The following is a 22,590-nucleotide window of genomic DNA, read 5'->3' on the forward strand; positions in this document are numbered from 1 at the left end:
AGAAGACATCTAGGCGCCCAGACGAGCTGTTATAAGTTATTTGCATCCTATTTAATAGTGCATGAAAATTGCATGCAATGAGGCATGCAATTTATAGTCTATACAGCTGTTAATTTTTTACCAAGTTACATTGAGATATTGAATTGCATGCATCATAGCATGCAATTTATAGTCAACTCGACAGCAGATTTATGATGAATAATTCTATAGTCTGATTTTTACTCTAATATTGACGTATGAAGGAGGCTCCTTTTATATTATCCTTGAAATGCAAACTTCCAAAAACCTTGTATATACGTCGACGCGCAATTTAAAAAGGAACATACCTGTCAAATTCCATGAAAATCTATTACCGCGTTTCGCCGTAAATGCGCAACATAAAAACATATAAACATTTAAACATTAAGAGAAATGCCAAACCGTCGACTTGAATCTTAGACCTCACTTCGCTCGGTCAACTAGCAGGTAATCCGGGCACCGCAAGGGTCTAATTGAAAACTTGAGAAACTGAAAACTTGAATTAATGGAATTTGTAGAATTGAAAATAGGCCTATAACCATCCTCGGTAAATAAATAATTTATATGCAAAATGTCAAGTTAATCCTGCATTTCCTATCCCGTACGAGTATAATCCAGTTCTTTCCTTTATTATATTATATTATGAAGATCACTTTCTTATTCAAGAATTTTAATTTATAAAACCCTTTGTTGCTATTTTCTCTTCTACATACAATATGATTTTTGGATACCATATTCTTGGCTACATCTGCTACAAATTTCCGTGCGTTCCGAATAAAATTTATTCTTTTAGCTGATACCTACATCAATATGTTTCGGTTATTACATTGTGGTTTAGCACAATTTTGTATGTTTCATTAGAATTATTGTCTGTCAGATATCCTAAATTCTGAAATTGCATAGCAAAGGAGGCCATGAACCCTTGTGGTAGGGTTCCCTCAAAAGGGCTTTCAACATTCCCAATGTTTAGGACAAATGTTTATTTCTAAACAAAAAATATTGTTTCAAGACAAATGCAAAAGAACTCAGTTTAAGAGGATAAAATTTCCTAAAATTCCTAAAAATAGGTCTAATCCAGACACCTCAACATTTTGGCCACCACACTTGGGTCCGGGCACACTCTTGCAACTTTTAGTTGGCGCAACTCAATTTGTGAGCAATGGTATATAACACTCCGTGCATTATCGCAATTTTCGATTTTCCACAATTCAATTTTTTATGTAGACTAGATGAAATATTTGCCCACAAGTAGAACACCATATTTTGTCATTTGTGCGCAAAGTTTAATAGCTGCACTAAATAAATTATTGTACACTCGCCTATGACTCAACAGTAGCCTATTTCTCTTCTGTAGCAGAATAGCACTTTCAAAATACTTAGAAATAGAAACAGTACTTTAGTCCCTATATATAAAAAATAATAAATAACGGTATCCACCCTATATGTATTTGGTAGAATTGAAATTTTGATATGCCATTTTCACATATAAATTCATTAAACTAGTAAATTATCAACAAAATGGAATGTATTCAGCATGCCATTTATGTTTCCATGATCAAAATGTGTAGAAGACCCTCTTTAAAATATGTTATAAATATTAAAAATGGTGAGATAAAGCTTTGATCCAATATACGAGCTATGACTGAAATGTATATAGCAAGTGGCATAGGGTATATGGGTAATAGGTGAGGCAGAACATCCGAAGAGATCTCCCTGCCAATGAAATTGCACCGAACCAATGATCCGTGTTCACTAAAGGGGCGTATTGACAGGGAATTTAGAGCTAGAACATTGCATGCGGCACGTATATACTGAGTTAAATAATAACTAGAGGTTTTATTTTCAAATAAAACTAAACAAAACACTACTGCCTCAATACTACTGTTACCTCCAGTTTTTATTGAGCTGTGTGTAGGAACGTGCCACATGTAAGGTGCCAGCTCTACATTCCCTGTCAATAAGCCCTTCAATTACAATGCGTTCACATCAATATTATCCCGTTTCCCTGCATCTAGAATTATTTTATTCTAGAGTACCTAGTTTGCTCTACCCACATCTCTTTTATTATTTTCTATCATCTTATTAATTCATTCTCCGATTATCCTATTCATCTTACTAATGTAATATAATGATGCGTTGAGTATTACTCAATACTCACCCTGAGACTAGTGGCAGAGGTGAATTCTTCTCCTATACGGCCAATATTGGGGCTACTTCTACTGTTCGGCAATGTAAAATCTCCAGTCGCCCATGAATCGCTTCCTGTCACCTAACAAATTAAATTGAGAGAGATTAGTGAGACAAGGAAACTTATATTATTCATCAATAGCTTCCATCAAACGAGTATTTCATTATCAGTCAATAAAATAATACGTTATTGTATCATGGATACCGAAATTTTACTGACACAAGAATTAGAAAAACAACTGCTTTTTTGAATAGATATGCTGCATTCCAAATTTATTCATCAAATTTGAACAGGATAGAATTATCAGGTCGCAGTAAATGAACGATTGATTGCAATGAATCGTCTGAAAAGCGCTGTTCAAAGGATTGAACCATACCCATACTTCTACTTGATGTTGGATAATCAGATTTGACAAGCAGACAAGAAAAATATTGGCCACAGGCCGGTTGGACTTTCAAGATTCCAACCTCACATATTTTCAATGCAGATTCATAGTTTCCGTAGAGGTTAATAATTCGTATCCATCTCAATAATAACATGTTAAAGGCTATGTAATTTCCTGTAATTTTATTGCTTTGAAATGCTTTGATGGTGAGTGAATCTTCTTTATTCTATTTGGAAATGTTATAAGAAATTTCATCTAGTATATCAATCCACATAACCTAATTCTAGAAACTGATTGACTTCTTATAGTGAACACAAAAATGTGTAAACTTATGTAACGCTTCAGTGATCAATATTTAAATCCAAATTAAAAGAGATGGGCTAGTGTCATACTCAATTTTTCAGTCAGAGCCGCCAATGGGTGTAAGTGAATGAATATTATGTAATGAGTAAATTACATCAATGGATAGGTTACCTGTTCAGGTTGCGGCTCGAGACTGCCCCACTCCTCAGTGTCCCAGCCGTCGGTGCCACGCACCTCACCCTCGGCCTCACTCTCACCCTGGCCGGCGGCCATCTCCTCCATGTCGCCCCAGTTGTCGGAGGCGGCATCCCAGTTGTCGCAGTCGTAGTCTGACACCGAGTCCTGGCCGCCATCCGTCACGCCGCCCTTGTTGGCCTCCTGCTCCAGTGACGTCATCGAGGTCACTGACGATGTTGTCGTCGACAGACTGCTGCTCGATGGTTGCTCTGCAAACATTACATCAAATTATTAATTAATTAATTTAAAATAAATGTTTTTCAAAGTAACTCATTATTTTACAGTTTAAAAGTGTTTAGTGGGTGTAATATTGTTGTTTTATTGTTTTTTGAGCAGTATAAATTCAAAATTTCTTGCTTTCAAGTGTTTGCACGGATAATTTAACCCAAATTCACAAGTGAATGGAACATAACCTACATTTTGGACTAGTGTATTAGTCAAAATTAGAGGGAGGAACAGTTTTGGGCTGTGCCAGTTGGTCCTTCCCCAATCATTTTAATGATTTGTTCTTTGTATCTAAATAAATAAATTAAATTAAATTCAAACAATCCTGTCAGCAATGGTTGTTATTTATATAGAATGCTGACAGTTCAAAATGAATAACACTATAGGCCTATAGCTTGAACTTCTCCAATCTTGGTATATTATTCATCTTATAATGAGGTCCACGTTTTAGTGGCAATATTTGATTAACATTGGTCTTGCCTCGTATCATTGTCCAATCAGATAACAATATCCTTTTATAGCTCTGCGACGTTCACAGATCGTTTTTTAACAATGTAGAAACATGATAAACAAAACTTTCAATATAGAAATTTATTATTTAATCATTTAAAAACATATTTTCTTGCCGAATCAAATATTATTGATCATTTTAAACAAGAATGTACAGTTAATATTACATCAGATATATCGGTATCAGCCATCCTCTATAGAAGGCAGTGGCAAGGCAGAGACTTGGCAACGTTGTTCCCCTATCATTCTTCTCTGCCATTATAACGTGGACCTCACTATGTTATTCATCTTTTCTGGGTTTGTAACACACAAAGAGAGCAATCAGGCGTTCCGAAAACTTAATACATGGAAACTGAAGTTAATTATTGAATTAGTACGAGAGAGAAACGTTTATTATTATTATGAAATTGATACTGACGCTACAGATACTAACTCTCTGTCCCAAATATCTTGTGTTTCTTAATATCTTCAATTGAGAAATCCAACTAGAACGCTTGTATGTCAGGCAGAATAAAGAATAAAGAATTTGTATTTGACCGCCACCATTTTTCCATAGAAAGAACGTGGACCGCAGAGCTTGGAACGCTTAACCGATGCCTGTGTGCACACACCCTTAATCTTAATAAGACGAAGGTTTCAAAGATAGTTGGAGTTATGTAGAATTTTATTTTATTCAAAACCCAAAAAATATTCTGAAGCTCCATAGTATTCTTTATTGATGTAGCATACAATGCTTGAATTTTCTCAAGTATCAGTTGAGTAGGCAATAGAATGCTCAAACAGGCCTGCCAACGATGTTATCAATGCTATCAATATTCCCTAACTATTTTGATGAGCTGAGTTCAATAAATGGGTATGGTTTAGTGCTGAAGACTCACAGTTGGCAACTCAGCCAGAGCTCAATTTCATTCAAGATGGACCATCAATAACAAGCTGTGTTACAAAAAGAAAAGATGGAGAGTCGATTTTCCATGGTAGAGGACATCATCCTACATTTCACAGTTACTTCAAGCCAATTGTCCACTTGATTCTATTACTTCAAGCTTACAGACGCTAGTCTCTTTTACTTTGAGCTAACTTCAAGCGTTAGACTGGCCACTAACGGTAGAACATGCATGATACACATGTCGCCATACATTGTTGCATCATCACAGCGGGAGGCTTCGAAAAAAAATTTCGAGATTAGGTTTCTGTATCTCCGATTTTTTGCTCTTTATTTTTTCCCCGCTGTTCTATTTGAGGTTAAATAATTTCTCTATCAATATAATTTGTAATTTTCCAGTGGTTTATTTATTGTTTATTTTATGTTAGAAGTTTAGTTTAGTTTAATTTTCGTCATATAACACTACAGAATCAAGCAAAGCTTGGTAGTATATGACACGTCAAAAGTATTGAGTAAAGTACTCGAAAAAAAGTAATCGTAAAATACAGAAAAAAGAAGAAAAATCTGGTGTGACGCACTCACACAACTTTCCTTGCCGTTATGAAAATTTATCACCTGACGCTAGTGTTCCCGCGCATCTCAAGTCTACTATTCAAAGATCTAAGCCAGCTGGTGACACGACTATAACGCTGGAGACACACGAGGTCTGCTATCTCTTCATAGTGAATGATTTAATAGAATCAACAGTTGCCAACAGTTTGCAATTGAATAATCACATTTTCTCGAATTTCAAGCTTATTTTCGATTTTAGGTGAAAATGTTACTGATCATTAATTATAAAGATTTTCACGCTCAATCTTTTCCACTTGAAATGTTTTGTTTAAATTGTATCTGAAGCCTGATAATTGGGAATCTAAAATCAATCTTTGCATAGATGGGGTGGAGCTCCTACAGATATGGGACTTGTGGCAGTTGATAGAGCTTATCAATGACAATTTTAGGTTTAAATTTGATCAAAATCGTTGGAGCCATTTTCGAGAAAATCGCGAAAACCCCTGTTTTTGACAACATTTTTGCCATTTTAGCCGCCATCTTGAATTGCATTTGATCGAAATTTTTCGTGTCGGATCCTTATAGGGGAAGGACCTTAAGTTCCAAATTTCAAGTTATTCCGTTGATTGGGAGATGAGATATCGTGTACACAGACGCACATACACTCATATACACTCACACACACACATACAGACCAATACCCAAAAACCACTTTTTTGGACTCAGGGGACCTTGAAACGTATAGAAATTGGGGTACCTTAATTTTTTTCGGAAAGCAATACTTTCCTTACCTATGGTAATAGGGCAAGGAAAGTAAAATCAGAACATACAAAGGAGTTGAAAAAATAAGCTTGCAAAAAAATGCCTACACGCGCCAACAGTTGAAGCTTCCCTCTAAACTGTACGGAGATGCATCGATCAATTTAGCTTTTATTGCATTCTTAAACCTTTTTGAGCTCTCAATGCATTTTATTTGAATAGGAAGAGAGTTATAAGCTCTTAATCCGCTATAATGTGGCCCTTTTTCTAAGCTTGCTGTTCTGTTTTGCGGGTACTGAAGATGAACTATCTGGTTTCTAGTATTGTAACTATGATGGATATGACTCTCTCTTAATATCTTCTCGTTTTTCTTCGTCATAGTTGCAATTTCAAGGAAGTACAGTGCTTGAACTGTTAAAATTCCAAGTCTCCTGAAGAGTTTTTACAAGATTCATAAGGCTTCAAGTTGTCGACAATTCTGAAGTTTTTTTTTGCTTTTTGAAGACAGAATTGATATTATTTTTCCACTCCCCCAGAACATTATGCTGTATTGAATTATCGACATTAAATAATCATGGAAGACATTCAATAGTGTTTTTGTTCCAACTACATTCTTCAGCACTTTCAGCGAGAAGCAGACACTTGAGAGTTTGTTCAGAATGTGATCCACTTGAGACAGTTTCTGGCTCCCAAAAATCAGACTTCATCCTGAACAATCTCATCCATCTTTTGGCTGATTGTGCCACTTAACTTTACTGGTCTCAGTCAACTTGAAATCCAATAATTTAGTTTTGTTTATATTCAAACAAAGACCGTTAACCTGAAACCAGATGTTCATTTGATTAATAGTCTCTTCAGTCCTCAGGACTTCTTCCAACGTTCGAGTCACAATACTGGTGGTATCATCCGCAAAAAGAAAGACATTGGACGTGATATTGTCTGGAAGGTCATTCACATAAATTATGAATAACAAAGGGCCAAGAATAGATCCCTGTGGTACACCGCAGCGTATATTTCTCCATTCTGAAAAATAGCTTATCCCATTGTTATCATTTAACTTCACTTTCTGTTTCCTATTCAATAAATAACTTTCAAAGAAATTTAAAGCTGAGATATCCAGGCCATAATATTCCAATTTGCAAAGCAACAGGTGGTGATTAACCCTGTCAAAAGCTCTGGAGAGGTCGCAGAAGATCCCCATTACATGTTTTTTCTGATCCAAACTCTCCAGCACATCATTTACAACATTAAAAACAGCATCCTTAGTTGCATGACCTTTGCGAAACCCATGTCCATTTTTGAACAGGATGTTATTTATTTCTAAATATTTTGAGAGTTGTTCATGTGTAACTCTTTCTAAAATCTTGGTAAAAACTGACAAAATTGCTATTGGCCGATAATTATTTAGTTCTTTCTGATTCCCTTTTTTGAATAGGGGTTTCACAATAGCATATTTTAGCTTACTTGAGAATTCGCCAGTTTTCAATGCCAGATTTATAATATAAGTTAGATATCAGATGTTTGGATGCTTTTATAACTGAAGATGGAATTTCATCCCAACCCGAGGAGGGGGAGCTGTTCAATCTTGCTATGATACTCACAACACTCTTCTCAGAAACAGTTTTGAAATTGAATGTAGATGTACATCTTTTTGCTTTATTCAAGAGCTCAGAACATCTATCAAGAGATTGTGAATTTTAGTTTGAAGAGGATAAAGTTATGAAAAATCTGTTGAACAAGATGGCCTTCTTTTTCGGACTAGTTATAACCTCTTCAGGTAGATTTATATCTGGGATTGCGCTTTGGTTTATTTAAGCATCCTCCAATTTCTTCCTTCACGACCTTCCATGTTGCTTTATTTATGTTTTTGGACTTGTAAAAAAATTCATCACTCACCTTCCTTTTTGTAAGATTGATGACCTTCTTCAAAACTGTTTTGTATTTTTAAAATATTCCAATAATCCTTCACTTTGACTTTCTTTCACCATTGCAAGCAATTCTCTTTTTCTGGCAATACTATTCCTGATTCCATTTGTCATCCATCTCTTCCTATTAGAGCCCATAAATTTTTTTCATATTTTTTGGTTGTGCTGATTGGGAAAGCCTCTAAGATTTTATTATGAAATGAACGGAAAAAAGCGTTGATTGCACCATTACTTGATTTTTCTCTCATACAGTCATCCCATCGTACAGAATTCAAAAGCTGGAGGAATAGACACATTTTATCTTCTGATACTATTCGTTTTGTAATGAAGAAAGAGTTTGATTCGTGACAGATCTTTTTAATTCAATTCCAATAGCCATGTGGTCGGAGATACCCAGCTCATGCAACAATCATTTCTTATCTTTTCAAAAAGCATCTCAATTTTATGAAGAAATTTCAGTGCGTTGCTATTTGGGGTTCTGTATATAGATATGAATAAACAATTTTTCGGTTTACCTCCCACTCTGACAACTACTTCAGCAGCTGAGCACTCAAAAATATTTTCTTCTGCCAGCTTGTTTATGTCAGCTCTCTCTATAGATTCGTGGTCCTGGCGAACTAACACCGCTGCCTCACCGCTGGCGAACTAACACAGAAGCCTCTTACTGATAATAAAACATGCATGATAAACACGTGTGTGTACTTGATGAACATGCATGTACATAATGAATGTTCTACTGTTAGTGGCCAGCCTTAGAGTATCGCCGTTCAAATACATACATATTTCAAGCATGAGCCCGAAAATTTGCACAGAATCGCAATTGTATAACACCAACAGTTGAACTCTAACGGTAATTAAAAGTTGAGGCACACTACTTGTTAACATGACAACAAAGTTTCTATCTGTCTATTCTTAATCTATGGTTGTATCTATAGATTAAAGATAGCACAGAGTTGCAATTGAATAGTGCCAACAGTTGAACACTATTTAATTCTAAATAGTTGTGGCATCACTTGTTAACATAGCAACATACTTTCTACCTGTCTATTCTCACTCTATGGTTGTGCCATAGATTAAATATAGATATACTTTGTCTATGATTGTATTCTACGGCTGTACATGTACAATAGATTAAATAAAGGTTAGGTTAAATAGCACTATATTTTACATATTTACAAATTTGGTGTATGGTTGTATTCTACGGCTGTACCAATGACGAAAGATAGCAATATTTTATTGTATGGTTGGACTGACCGAGTGAGGCGGGTTTGGTGAGTATGCGGTGGGGCGGATGCTGGGACTTTGGCGTGTCTGACTGGCTGCGGTAGAACTTGGCGGTAACGGCAGTGACTGCCCAGCCGGCCCACGTGGCGGCTGCATTGGACAGACTGGGTGTGGCTGCGTGCACGTCTGCCTCCATCGACTCACGCAGCGTCGGCTCCTCAGACACCTGATACACAACACTCAACTCATCCATCCACCCCAAACACCACAATACAATGAGGTATTAATTGCCATCCATGTTTCGCAACACCAGGCTCTCTCCATACTCAATCTTCGTATTTTGGGCAAGTAGCTCCAATGTTATATTTTATAATTACATGTTTTATTATTACAGTGTATACAGTATGTTTACGAACTGCCTACCAATTCTCTAGGGCATTGTTCCAAGCTAACAAACATATTTAGATATCATATTTAAATTGTCCGGAGGTCTTCAGTTACTCACACAGCGGTCATTTTGCTTCTTTCTCTTATTATTTTTTTTCTAAATAATGTTTAAACATACGAAATTGAAACTTTGCACAATCATTTATAGAAACTAGACAAAGCTACAAAAAATAATGATAATTTGTCAAATTCATAAAACAAAATGGCGGTTATTTAAAATGTTGTTTCTTAAATAACTCAGAAACCGTTGGTTTCACAAAAAATATATACAACTTTTTTAGTAAATTTAATTAACTATCGATTGGTAGGTACCTGATTTTTGGACCAATATTAACTGAGAAATGGCAGATTTACTGATAGGACACCGCTGGGGGTTAGTTGCAGTGCATGCCAAGGCATGCGGCCAAAGTCTGCCACAACAATGTAACAGTCTCCGTCTGCTTTGCATGTCATCTGTAAGCTATTTTAGATTATTTCAAACAATAATATTAATGTTACATAACCCTCTTGGTCTTGGCATATTTTTAGAATAACTGCAATTTATTTCAGTTGAGTCTTTTAGGTTATTTATACAAATTGAAATCTACTCAATCTGAGATTCTCACCTTGTCGTGGTCGACGAAGGACAAACGAAAACGCTTTACACTCACTTTTATTGGCTGTTTAAATTTACTGTCTATTAAAAATCGGGCAAGGGGGTCCGACACCGTGGCCACCTAGATATCCAGACCTGACACCACTGGACTTTCACTTTTGGGGACGTATGAAAGAACTTGTTTACTCTACTCCAGTAGAAAATGAAATTGAGTTGATGAGTAGAATTGTGGAGATTGGGGCTGTCATTCAAGAGGAAAATGCGAACATTTTGCAGTCAATGGAAAACCGTTTCAGGGCATGTATCCGAGCAGGTTGACGGCATTTCGAGCAAATTATTTGAAGTTTGGCTATGTTTTCCAACCTATGTTTTTAATTGTATTCTTTTTTCTCTCAGAATGTATTGAAGTTTCTGTACTATTAATGTAAATAAAAAGCATATTGTTAACTAATCTTTACCTGAATTTTCTCTACTCAAGTGAAATAAATTACAGTTATTCTAACGGTTTCTGAGTTATTGAAGAAACACCATTTTAAGTAGCCGCCATTTGTTTTATGAATTTGAAAAATTATCATAATTTTTTTTTGTAGCTTTGTCTAGTTGTTATAAATGATTGTGTAAAGTTTCAATTTCGAATGTTCAACTATTATTTAGAAAAAAATAATAAGTGAAAAAAGCAAAATGACCGCTGTGTGAGTAACTGAAGACTTCCGGACATTTTAAATATGATATTTAGATGTTTCATACCCAGGAACAATGCCTTACAGTATCGATAGGGAGTTCGTAAACACCCTATATTTTATACCCATGAGTATAATGTTTTGTGAGTTCAATAAATTTAAACAGAAGTATTTAGATCCTAGCTACGTAGATAATAAATTATGTAGATGTACAAAAAGATCAAGCATCACGATTAGAGTTTTATGAATGAGTAATGTAATAAAGAATGTTTTCAACAGTTTTGGGCTAGAGCCTGTTGATCATTATTGCTTATTGTGATAAATAAATATATTTGAAAATATTCAAAGTTTCGGTAATAATAATGAATGTGAATCACATCCAACACATTACGAACATGATATGAACATGAGAAATATTATAAGAAATGCCAAAAACCTTGCTCAATCCCTTTATAGATTTTATTAATTTCAATTCAATTGTAAAAATTATGTGGTGTGGTATGATACACTCTTAAATATCAAAATATACTTAGAATTGGAGTTGGTTGATTGAATATACTGACAGTAGCAGTGATGATTTGTACCTTTTCGAGTTTGCCAAGGAATCCCTTGATTGTGCGGAAGGCGTTGTCGCGGACTGTCTTCTCTGGGTCGACAGTCAGGTGGCAGAGAGCTGGCAGAATGCGGCGTGCCACTTCGCTTAGCAGGAAGTACTGCTGGGTCGCGGCGAGCGCTAGTACTCCTGTGTAGGGACATTGGTTCAATTTCAATTTATAAAGCAATATCGGGGAACCGAGCTTCGCTCGTTTTATTTATTGATAAACAGAACACAATTATTTAAAATGATTGGTGAAGGACTATCAAGCACAGCCCAAAACAGTTTCTTCCTCGAATTTTGATTTATACACTATAAATAGTCCAAGAAGTAGGCTATGTTCCATGCACTTGAATCCAGGTCCAATTTTCAGTCAAAGATTTGAAAACAGAAAAGTTCTAATTTAGATTGTTTACAGACCAATTTGAATAACAAAATAACACTCACTAATTACTTAAAACTGTAAAATAATTATTAACTTTGAAAACTATGATGAATTTGAAAACTTCGCAAAAATATGTTTTTATTTTGAATATTATGATTATTATTTTTCATTAATTATGAATATGTCGACCTTTCAAACCCTCAAGGTTTCTTTATCTTTTAGGTCGTGTTTATTATATTTCACAGCTCGCTATACGTCAGCTTATGAATTTCGGAAATGGATTTTGATTTTCCACAGACGCACTTTTTTATTATCCACAGACGACGAAAGTCTCAGCTGAATTATCCTTTTAATGTCGTTCAGCGAGTTTTCCTAGGGATGATACCTAGTGCAATCAAATTTTTATACCATAAACCTACTATGTTCAAAATTTGGTAAGAATCGTTAGAGCCGTTTTCGAGACCCGGTGAAATACAAACATCTAAACATATAAACAGAAATTGCTCGTTTAATAGTAAAGGATATAGGATTGGTTGGATTTGTTTTATATACTTAAACTCGAGTTAAAAACATTATATTATCTTTTTCATTCTTTTCAACATCTGTTACCATTTTCATTTTCTTTCTTTTTAACATCTGCTACTGTTTTCATTTTCTTTCTTTTTACATTCAGTTCTGTTTTCATTTCCTTTCTTTCCAACATACTCTACTGTTTATACAACTTCGACAAGAGTCATAGTATTTATCGAACTGAGCAGTGTCTAAGCGATAATGGATTCGAAAATTCTATTTTAATTATTGGGTTTGGATTGTCCACCTGAGAAACAATTAATATTTTCTGCAGAAATATGATTTAATTTCATTGGATGTTGGAAGTATACTAAGAGAATAAAGTTATATCCATGGGTAATAAAAAAATAAAACTTACCGGTGAATTCTACAAAAATTGCAAAAAATGTTAAGATAGTGAAACTTTAATAACATGACTAATCAGTGATGAATTCAGAAGAGCCCCAACAAGGATACGTGATTTGCATACAAATATACTTATTAATAAAATGATATAAGGAATATTATAATATGAATCACATTTCTTTTCTCAACATGTACTATTGGTTTTTGCAACTTCGACAAGTATAGTATTGGGGTGCTCTATTATCATCATCAGGAATTGAACATTTTCATTATTTGATATTGTGGATGTGTTTATATTGAATATAGTGTCAAAGTTGACACAAAGACCAGTTTCAGTTGTTACATTACACCATTATAAATCTATGTAAATTTCAATAATGTACATTTTCTGTTGTGAGAGCTTCCAAGTCTTTTCATTTGATAGAATCCTTTTATGTTATAAGGCAGTATAAGTAACATATCTACTATTAAAATATAGAGTAAATTAGTCAATATTGTGATGGAGAATATTATTATTATTTATTTTATAAATCAACTTACCAGCACTGCGTGCAGGGGGAAAAGGATCCCGCATCGCCCTGATAAAAGCCGATATGAGCACCTTTTGCCTTATCTGAGGATGAAGATGTTGTGCTATTTTCCCCAAGCAAACCGTAGTATTGGTCCTGATTCCGCTCTACACAACCAAATACAAATTTAGAAAGAATCCTCAATAGAAAACGTTTTTTAAAAATTGAATTTACGTTATAAATATAAATACTAGCTAGAAACCCAAACTAAGAAAAAACCTGAAACGAATACTACACATAACTAATCACATATTCTAACAAGTAATAGGCCTACTCCTACTTATATGGGACTATTACTAACTACATTTTTAATTTTTTTCTTCAGGTTTTAGATAAGAATATTATTGTAATGATCACCTTGACACATATTATTATAGTGGGGTATCATAATGAAGACTATTATTATTAGCATTTATACAATAGTTCAAGCTTAGAAAAATCGAATTCATATCTGTGTGAATAATAGAATAATTGAATATACTTAAAATTAGACTTGTGAATAATAGTCTCTTGGTTATAGTTATTTGAAAAGTTATGATTTATATCAATAGTCCAAGCAATAGTAGCCAATATTTTGTTTTAGTTGTTTGGGGAGTAGAGTTTGAAGAATTTTAGGAGAGGAACGTTATATATTATAAATAGTAGTAAGTTATTGTTCATTAATATTGGATTGAGAAAATTCATTTACCTGATCGTCCTTGGCTTGTAACCTTGCAAAATGTCGCAGCACTTCCAAATTCAAGTTATTGTAATTCAGCTTTGGAGAAAGGTGGATGATAGACTGAAAACAAAAAAATAGTTCTTATTCTCTTCAATTCCAGGATCATTGTCCAAGGGTAGTAAAACAAGGAGGATAAGAATTCTCTTAATGCATTTCAAAGATGACGATTTGAGAAAATTGAGCTAGTCCAATTATCTCCATTCCATGGTAATTTCCTCAGTGTGAAACAACGATGATAATAGTTCTTACAAAAAAATTCAAAGATTATGATTAGAGGAAATTGAGCAAGTCCAATATAAAAATTGAATTCAATAATACCAAATTAATAAACCACACCGAAAAATCGTTGAGATAATGATATGGTCAAACAAACAGTGTTTTTAGTACCGGTAACAATGAGAACCACAATTCAAATGAACTATTATGAAGATTATTTCTGAAAATAAATAGAGTTATCTGTTATTTACTAAAAATGAATGAATATTTTTAAATTTTGCAAAAGTTGTTTGAAAATTTGTGAACTTCCAGCTCTGGAATTATTTTCCGATTTTGCAGTTCTAAATTCTAGAATCCGTTAAAATAATTCAAAATATTTTATCAAAAGATTTGAATGACAATGAATAAATTAGGAGTTACTTACTTTTACAGTCTGTTCTCTAATAGTTGGATTTGTGTCTAGGAATCCATTAGCTATCTGTGGAAATATCTGTTCGTTGACCGTGCTGGCTTGTAAATGATCTGCAATGATAACATAGTATAAGGCAGTGACTTTTATAAAGTCTTGCATAAAATTTCACATAATTTGTAAGTTGAATTATATTCTAAATTTTGTGAAAATAGAATTACACTTATTGAAAATCTTATATTCACTATCAATATACTTCTGATCACATTTTTTTAGTATTTGAATCACATTATAAATAGTACCTGGTAACATATCCCATGAATAGTAAAAATTATCATATTATAATGATTGCTAGATTACTACACCTTTTCCAATTTTATTTGAGAAAGTATCAAGTTAATTTGAGAAAGTATCAATTGTATTTGAGAATAGTCAATTGTATTTGGGAAGTCATCACATGTTATTGAGAATAGTGAATTGTATTTGAGAAATCGTCAAATGTAAATGAGAAGATATCGATTGAAAATAAGAAACTTTTCCGATTGACATGTCATGGCTCTCCCGTAGCCTACAGTACAGGTTTGATTCGAGCAAGAAAGGATACTGTACTACGTACACAGTATTCCAATATTACTACTATAGCCTTTGCATGGGGGCAAATTAATATTTTGAATTGTGGAAGTATTTCATGTGGTAAAGTATGATTAATGAGTATTATTTCTGTGTATGTATTGGCAACGCGAATTTTGTCCCTGAACATTTTGTCAAATACCGGTATTGCATTTGATGAAGATCAAATTCTCTATGTTCACGGCGCAATTGAACTTATCATCAATCAATTGAATCTCTTGATCAAACAATTCGGCAATTCTTCAATGGATTTTGGGGCTTGAAAATATTTTTTCCTACAGTTACCTTGAAAAGTGACCATTCCTGCACTGATTACAGAACGCAAAGAATCACTTTTCCGCTCTAGTGCGCAAAGTATTACGTTGCCTACTCTTAATACTTTGCGTATTATCTTGCAGCCATCCCAATCAGCTGTTGACATTGTTGGCGTGTATTTTGAATGCGAATTTGTTCTATCTATATTTTTTCTGATTTACAAATAAATAAAAATGAGAACTCATTAAATTATACATTTTGAATATTATTAATTATTTATTATTTCAAATAATATTTTTTCATTCATAAATTGATTGGTTGGAAAATTATTTAGAAATTAAGATTTACTCAAAATCATTCAAATTTTCAAATTAAATGGATTAATTTAATTTTTAATTTGAATAAATTGTCGATTATCAATTTTCAATTGGATTAAGTTTAAAATAAATTGAAGTTGTTATTAATAACAAAATTAAACAGACAAACATTTGATGGATTTCAGCCATCATTTTACCCATAATCAACCACTCCTCATATTCAATGGTAACTGTAGGAAAAATCTGGTGTGGTACACTCACACAACTTTCCTTGCTCATTGAACTGTGAGCCTCATTCTTAAACGACAATAATTTAGAGAAATAACATAATGATGATTGGCGCCAACATAATAATTTAAAATTATATACTGTTGTATATGTGTGTATATAATTGTTTTCAGAGTACTTTTTCCTTTGTGTAAATTGTGAAATCCCATGATTTTTTAAAAGTCGTCAAAACAGCTGTTCTACAGATGAAATATCTCGACTATGTGTTATTTTTATAGACTGCTCTACCTACCTACCTCATGCACGAGAAGGAGGTTACAAAGTCCATTTCTCAAGGATGGGGTGAACCCCCCATTAGTTTCCCAGGAAGGAGACTTATGCCAGTTGATGGAGCTGATAAATAACTATACAGAGTATGAATTAGAAATAAATCAGTCGAGTAATTTTTGAGAAAATCGTGAAAAACATGGTTTTTCAGTAATTATCCGCCATTTTTCTCGAGAATATTACGCAGCTCCTGCAATTTTTCCAGAAATGAGACTCATGTCAGTTGATAGGGCTTATAAATAGCTATCTATGGTATAAATTTGGAGAAAATCGTTAGAGCCGTTTTCGAGAAAACCGTGAAAAACATGGTTTTTTAGTAATTATCCACCATTTTTTCCGCCATCTTGAATTGAATTTTATTGAATTTCTTATTGTCGGGTCCTCATGGTATAAGGACCTGAGCCACAAATGGCGACCACGTGCTCTCCTAAAATTTAAAAATTGTAGATTTCTGTTATTTGGTGTAACACGTGCTCTGAACATATTGTATTTAGGAATATGAATGCTCGAAGAGCTAGAATAATAAAAAGAACCGTTTCTCGAAACTATTGAGAATGCATTTGAATAGCCTACCTAGACAGACGCTGGGGCATTATTCTTTTCAAAATAGTTTGAGACAAAATCATTCTGTCATAGAAACTTGCTAACAATATATGATAACAGTAACGTCAGTCACAGACACGTTTACAATAGAAACCACATGGCCCACTGTGTTTTGTGTCAAACCTTGTATATATCTATAGCATAAGTTGATGGCAGGTAAATGAAGATTGTGAATAGCGATATAGATATATAGTTAGGAGAGAAGTAAATATAGATATGTAGTTTTCAATGTAACCACGTGGTCAGCATATGCTACAATTTTACCACGTGGTCAGCATATGAATATTATTGAAGCAATTATTTGATGATCAGATATTTGAATGGTGATCACATAAAACGATAAACATGAGTAATGTATTTATAAACGAGGGCATGAAATAGATTAGACTATATGTATAAAGTATTCAACAAATAATGTTGTACAATAAATTATAATTCAATAATTATTATAAGCTAATTAAGTTAGTTGAATCCGAATTCATAGGATGAGGACAAATTTGTAAATAGAATAAATTAGGTATATTTGATTGAAACATGTTGACAATGAGTATAAAAAACCTGCTTAATTAATTAAGTAGTGATTAGTTGGTATCTTATTAATTTGATTTATTCAACTCGATTGTAATGATGTACTGTATGACATTGTATTCTGTTCATTTCATGTATTTATTATTGAAGTATTTGCCATATTAGATTTATAAGATTGATTACTGTATTAATCAAATCAATGCATTCAATTGTCAGTATCCAAACTTTAGAGTTTAAATATTGGTAAAATGTATGATATCATTTGTTTTAATAATGAAGGGGAGCCATAGTTTAAAATGATATAACATAATAAACATTATAGTAATTTAAATTGATATTTGAATTCAATTTGTAAGCAGAATATTAGCTGAAGAGTTTGAGTGTAGGCGGAGCTAGAGGGCGAAGGGTGATGAGGGGTGGAAAATCGTGGTTCTAGTATATAAACAGGCAGACCATGCCTTGCAAGTTAGTGGCAGTTAGTGGCAGTTGAGTTGCTGTTAGTTGCTGTGAGTCTCTTGGATTTTGGACAGTGTTCAGTGTAGGAGTGAGTTTTTGGTTTCAGACTTCAATTATCCTATAGGGAATTGACTGAGCCAGGCAAAGATTGTATTTAGAATTTTCAATTTTTCTCATTTCAAATCCACACCACCCCACCCTAAAAAGCCCAAATAACTATATCAAATTACATAGCATCAAAGTAAACAGCAAATTTAATTATTTAGCTCTTCTAAATACAAATCTGTAGATACAGTTTTAATTAACTTCTTGAAGCTTACAGTTGAAATTTTCTTCCAAGCACAAATAATAGTTTTTTAAAGCAAGGCTCCCCTAATCATATTCATTCTTTAAAATTTATCAATTCTCTTATTTTTGACTATAATCGTATTTTTAACTAGAGGTGTTCAATATTTTGATTTTATTACTTATTTTTCAAGTAACCTGATAAAAGTAATAATAACTGTTTGTTAAATTTTGTTGTTTAAAATTAAACTTGAACTGTTGTACTTTCAAAAAACTTAGTCATCTTGTATTTATATCTAATCATTACTATATTTTTGATCAATTTTTTATAAATTCATATAAATTTAAAGTTCAATAATAAATTCATAATTAACCTTTGTTTTGCCTTTCACTTTATACATTCCCTTACACACGACCCTGATCTATCTATCTTTACCTTTTTCTTCAATACTATTATTAGTTCAGTGAGTGAAATATAAGTATCCACACAGTGAGTGAAGTTACAGTAAAGTAATTAATTTTATCAATTCAAATCAATTCAATTTTATTAGTTTAATTTTATCAATTCATAGTAATTGATTGGCGCCGGGCAAAATACCGTATAGAGTGAGGGAGTTCGAAACCCACTCTAAACAAAGACCGACAGTGGAAAGAGTTCAAAATGTCGCCGCAACTAGGGGCCAGATTCTAAGTTAATCTGCTGAAGTGTATCAAGTGGAAGTGCATAATAGTGAATTGGTATATATAATCACCTCCATTTGTGTGAAATTCTTATTGAGTGTGCTACAGAAGTGTGATAATTATTATTATTAGTATTGCCAGGTGGGAAAGTTATCTGTTTAAATTCTTCAAATTCTCAGTGTTTAACCTATTCACTTGATTATTTTGTATGTAATTTTTGAATTCGTATTTGGTGCGCTCAACCATATGTAGATTTCTATATAGGTTATAAGAAAATTTATATTATTTATTCTCATTCAATATTACTTTAGGGGTAGGTTTATTTTAAAAGTCTGTTATTTGAGTTTAATCAATCATTCAGTATGTTATTTTGGTGAATATAGTTTTGGGTTATATTAGTAGAATTGGGTATAGAATTAGAGAATTGGAAGCTCTGAGTATAGTGTCATTTATATCTTTTGTATATTGTTTTATCCAGTCAAGCATCATAGAAATCTAATTTTGAATTTTTTATTTGTGGGTGTAGTTTATTAAACAGTATTTTAATCTTCTGTATGAACATTATTTGGGTCATGTATGAGCTTCGTGATAAGTAGGATTAGTAATAGGTTCGTAGTATAGGTTACCTATGTCAGGATATTTTCTTAGAAATAGGGTTGTAAACACACTTCAATCAGACACAATGGCAACAAATGAGAGCACACAACAAATTTCGAAAGCAGTGAGGGCAGCACAGACAACACCATCGAGACCAGTGAAAGTCACGAGCAATATTCACCGGAGATGTTACCGAATTCTGACGCATTAAATCAACCTGGTGACTCTCACGACGACCAAGAACAAATTCCAAGTGAAAAAAGCTGTAGAGTAGGACTATCAGGGAAAGAAATGGACAAGATTTTCAACTTATTAACAAGTATGAGGGAAGATATGGGTGCCAGTTTCGAAGAAAGCCGGACAAGTATGAGCAAGCAATTCGAAGAAAACAGTAAGAAATTGGAAGAAAACAGTGAGAAATTGGAAGAAAACAATAAGAAATTGGAAGAAAACAGTAAGAAATTGGAAGAGAATAAGAAAGAAATGAACGAAAAGTTAGAAAGGTTAAGTAGCAATGTAGAACAGCTGGAGAGAAGATTTGAGAAGAAAATGGAGGAAAAAACTAAAGAGATTTGTGGTGAGATAGCAATGAAAATAACAGCAGTTGAGAAAAACGTCGAAAGAATAGATAAGAGACTTTCAACAGAGATCGCATCGGTGAGAAAGGAGCTATCAGAGAAATCAGGTGGAATGGATAATGCAGCCTTTAAAAGATTTGAGGAGCAGCTCGCGGAATTTTACAGAGAGAAGGAAGGATGAAAACGGAATTCGAGAAGGCCAGGACACAACCGATTATCGTCAACACCAGCTGCAGGGACTGGATGAAGTGCCGAAATTTGAGAAATATCTGGAGAATCCTATGCAATTTTTGATTAAGTTGAAAGAGTATTTGCGGCATAGTGGGAAAGTTAACTGGAATGAGCAATCAAGCATCATTGAAAAGTCATTTGATAGTCAACACTCAGCATGGTGGATGATTATTCAGGCTAGCATTGACTCTCTAGAACAATTTGAGGAGCGTTTCACTAATAAATTCTGGAGCCAACTCATTCAAGATTCAGTGCGAGAGAGATTGAGAACCGGAAAATTTATAAGAGGGAGGAAATTAAATGCAAGTGAGTACTTCATAAAGCAGATGCTCATTGCAAGGAATTTGACACCAGCACTCTCGGATGAAGAAATCATAATAAAACTAGTCAAACATTATGGAACTGGACTAGAAACAGCTAGATTCAATAGGAATGTTAAGACAGTGCCCGAGATGGAAAAACTATTGGAAGAATGGAGCGTGCAAAACATCGATATTGAGAAAAATGAATTAAGGGAGAAGCGAGAACAAAAAGAGAAGAATGTATGGGTACTAAGAGAAGAGAGAAAAAGTCCGCAAATGAAAAGAAGAGAGCAGGAGATTGGTAACGGACAGCAGCGTCAGGACAACAATATGACTTTCAACGGCGATAAGGGAAGAGGAGGTTTCATTCGAGATGGAAGATGGAATAACGACCAGAATTCTAATTGGCAGAAAAAAATTCGTCACCAAATGTGAATTGGAGGAGGAGAAACGTGAATCAGCCACAGCCACGCAACCAGCAGAGTCCAGCAGGAGAGAAATGAGAAAAACGGTATCATAAACACAAAAATGCTATAGAGGAGTTTCATGAAGGAAAACAGAGTCAACAGTTTGAAGAAAGGAATCCACAAATGAAGAGAAGACGATATGGAAACGATAATTTCGGATCAAGGGAAGCAATCAATCATGAGAACTACTCGCAGAGAAGTAAGGCTGATGACAATGGAAACACCTTTGAACGGAATACAAACTGGAATAGAGGAGAACGGAATGACTACCAAGGAAGAAGATCGTTTTCAGATAATAATTGGAGGAGAGATGAACAACGAGATGAAAAATATGAAACGATGTACCGTGATAATCCCTAGAACTAATTATTACATTGAGTAATTTTCAAATTGAGAAAGAATGTAAATAATATATAATAAGTGCATTAGTGTGAATAGATAGTATTGAAGAAATCATAATAGACTAGGCCAATTAGGGAATAGACAGTTGCCTGTGAACAATCAATGAACAATGAAGGGAGAAGGACAGCAAATGACTCACAAGAAGGACAAAATGAAAGTGTAAGGGCTAGAGTAGAAAGAGAAAAGTGGTAACACCTGCGAAATGAGCGAGCGACATGAGAAGGAGTGAGATGGAGAATGTATTGTTCACAGAGTAAACAAGCCAGTAAGCATTGTGCGGAATTCACACAAGGGGTGGATTGAGTAGCCTTATTGTGTGAAAGATGTACCATGCTGAAAAACTCAACTGTAAATATGTATAGTTTGTAGTATTGATTGGATAGTGAAGAGATCGTAGAAAGATAGAAACGAAGGAGAAAAAAAATGGAGCAGCGGACGTGGTGGACATCATCAGATTACGAGTCACTAGGTTAACGGCCAGTCAGAATTCCACGTAACATGCAGCATCCAATGATCCGGTTGTACCGCGATGGAGAACTACAGTGATCTTCAAACTTCTAGACCGTCCATATAATGAACTCATCTTGTGTTGTCTGAAGTGTGAGAACATTAATTGCATTACGTAGTTTACTCTTAATAACCATCCTTTTAGTGTTAATGTCGCAAAGACTAAACTCATGTTTCATTTAGTATTTGCTCTTGAGAGGGGGGTTTTGAGCCACAAATGGCGACCACGTGCTCTCCTAAAATTTAAAAATTGTAGATTTCTGTTATTTGGTGTAACACGTGCTCTGAACATATTGTATTTAGGAATATGAACGCTCAAAGAGCTAGAATAATAAAAAGAACCGTTTCTCGAAACTATTGAGAATGCATTTGAATAGCCTACCTAGACAGACGCTGGGGCATTATTCTTTTCAAAATAGTTTGAGACAAAATCATTCTGTCATAGAAACTCGCTA

The 22,590-nt window shown here is 34.0% G+C and overlaps 1 protein-coding gene across 1 annotated transcript in view; it reads right to left on the reverse strand.

The window, feature by feature from the left end:
• LOC111047974 (N-terminal kinase-like protein) overlaps positions 1–22,590 on the reverse strand; it is a 51,888-nt gene that overhangs the window by 1,334 nt on the left and 27,964 nt on the right. Inside the window, exons 7-13 of the mRNA XM_039427337.1 lie at positions 14,757–14,854; positions 14,084–14,176; positions 13,367–13,502; positions 11,516–11,673; positions 9,240–9,435; positions 3,066–3,340; positions 2,177–2,287 (exon numbers count right to left, since the gene is read on the reverse strand). Of these exons, the coding sequence (XP_039283271.1) occupies positions 2,177–2,287; positions 3,066–3,340; positions 9,240–9,435; positions 11,516–11,673; positions 13,367–13,502; positions 14,084–14,176; positions 14,757–14,854 (1,067 nt within the window). The remainder of the gene's footprint in view (positions 1–2,176; positions 2,288–3,065; positions 3,341–9,239; positions 9,436–11,515; positions 11,674–13,366; positions 13,503–14,083; positions 14,177–14,756; positions 14,855–22,590) is intronic.

This window comes from Nilaparvata lugens, chromosome 4 (genome assembly GCF_014356525.2).
Source record: "Nilaparvata lugens isolate BPH chromosome 4, ASM1435652v1, whole genome shotgun sequence".
NCBI lineage: Eukaryota > Metazoa > Arthropoda > Insecta > Hemiptera > Delphacidae > Nilaparvata > Nilaparvata lugens.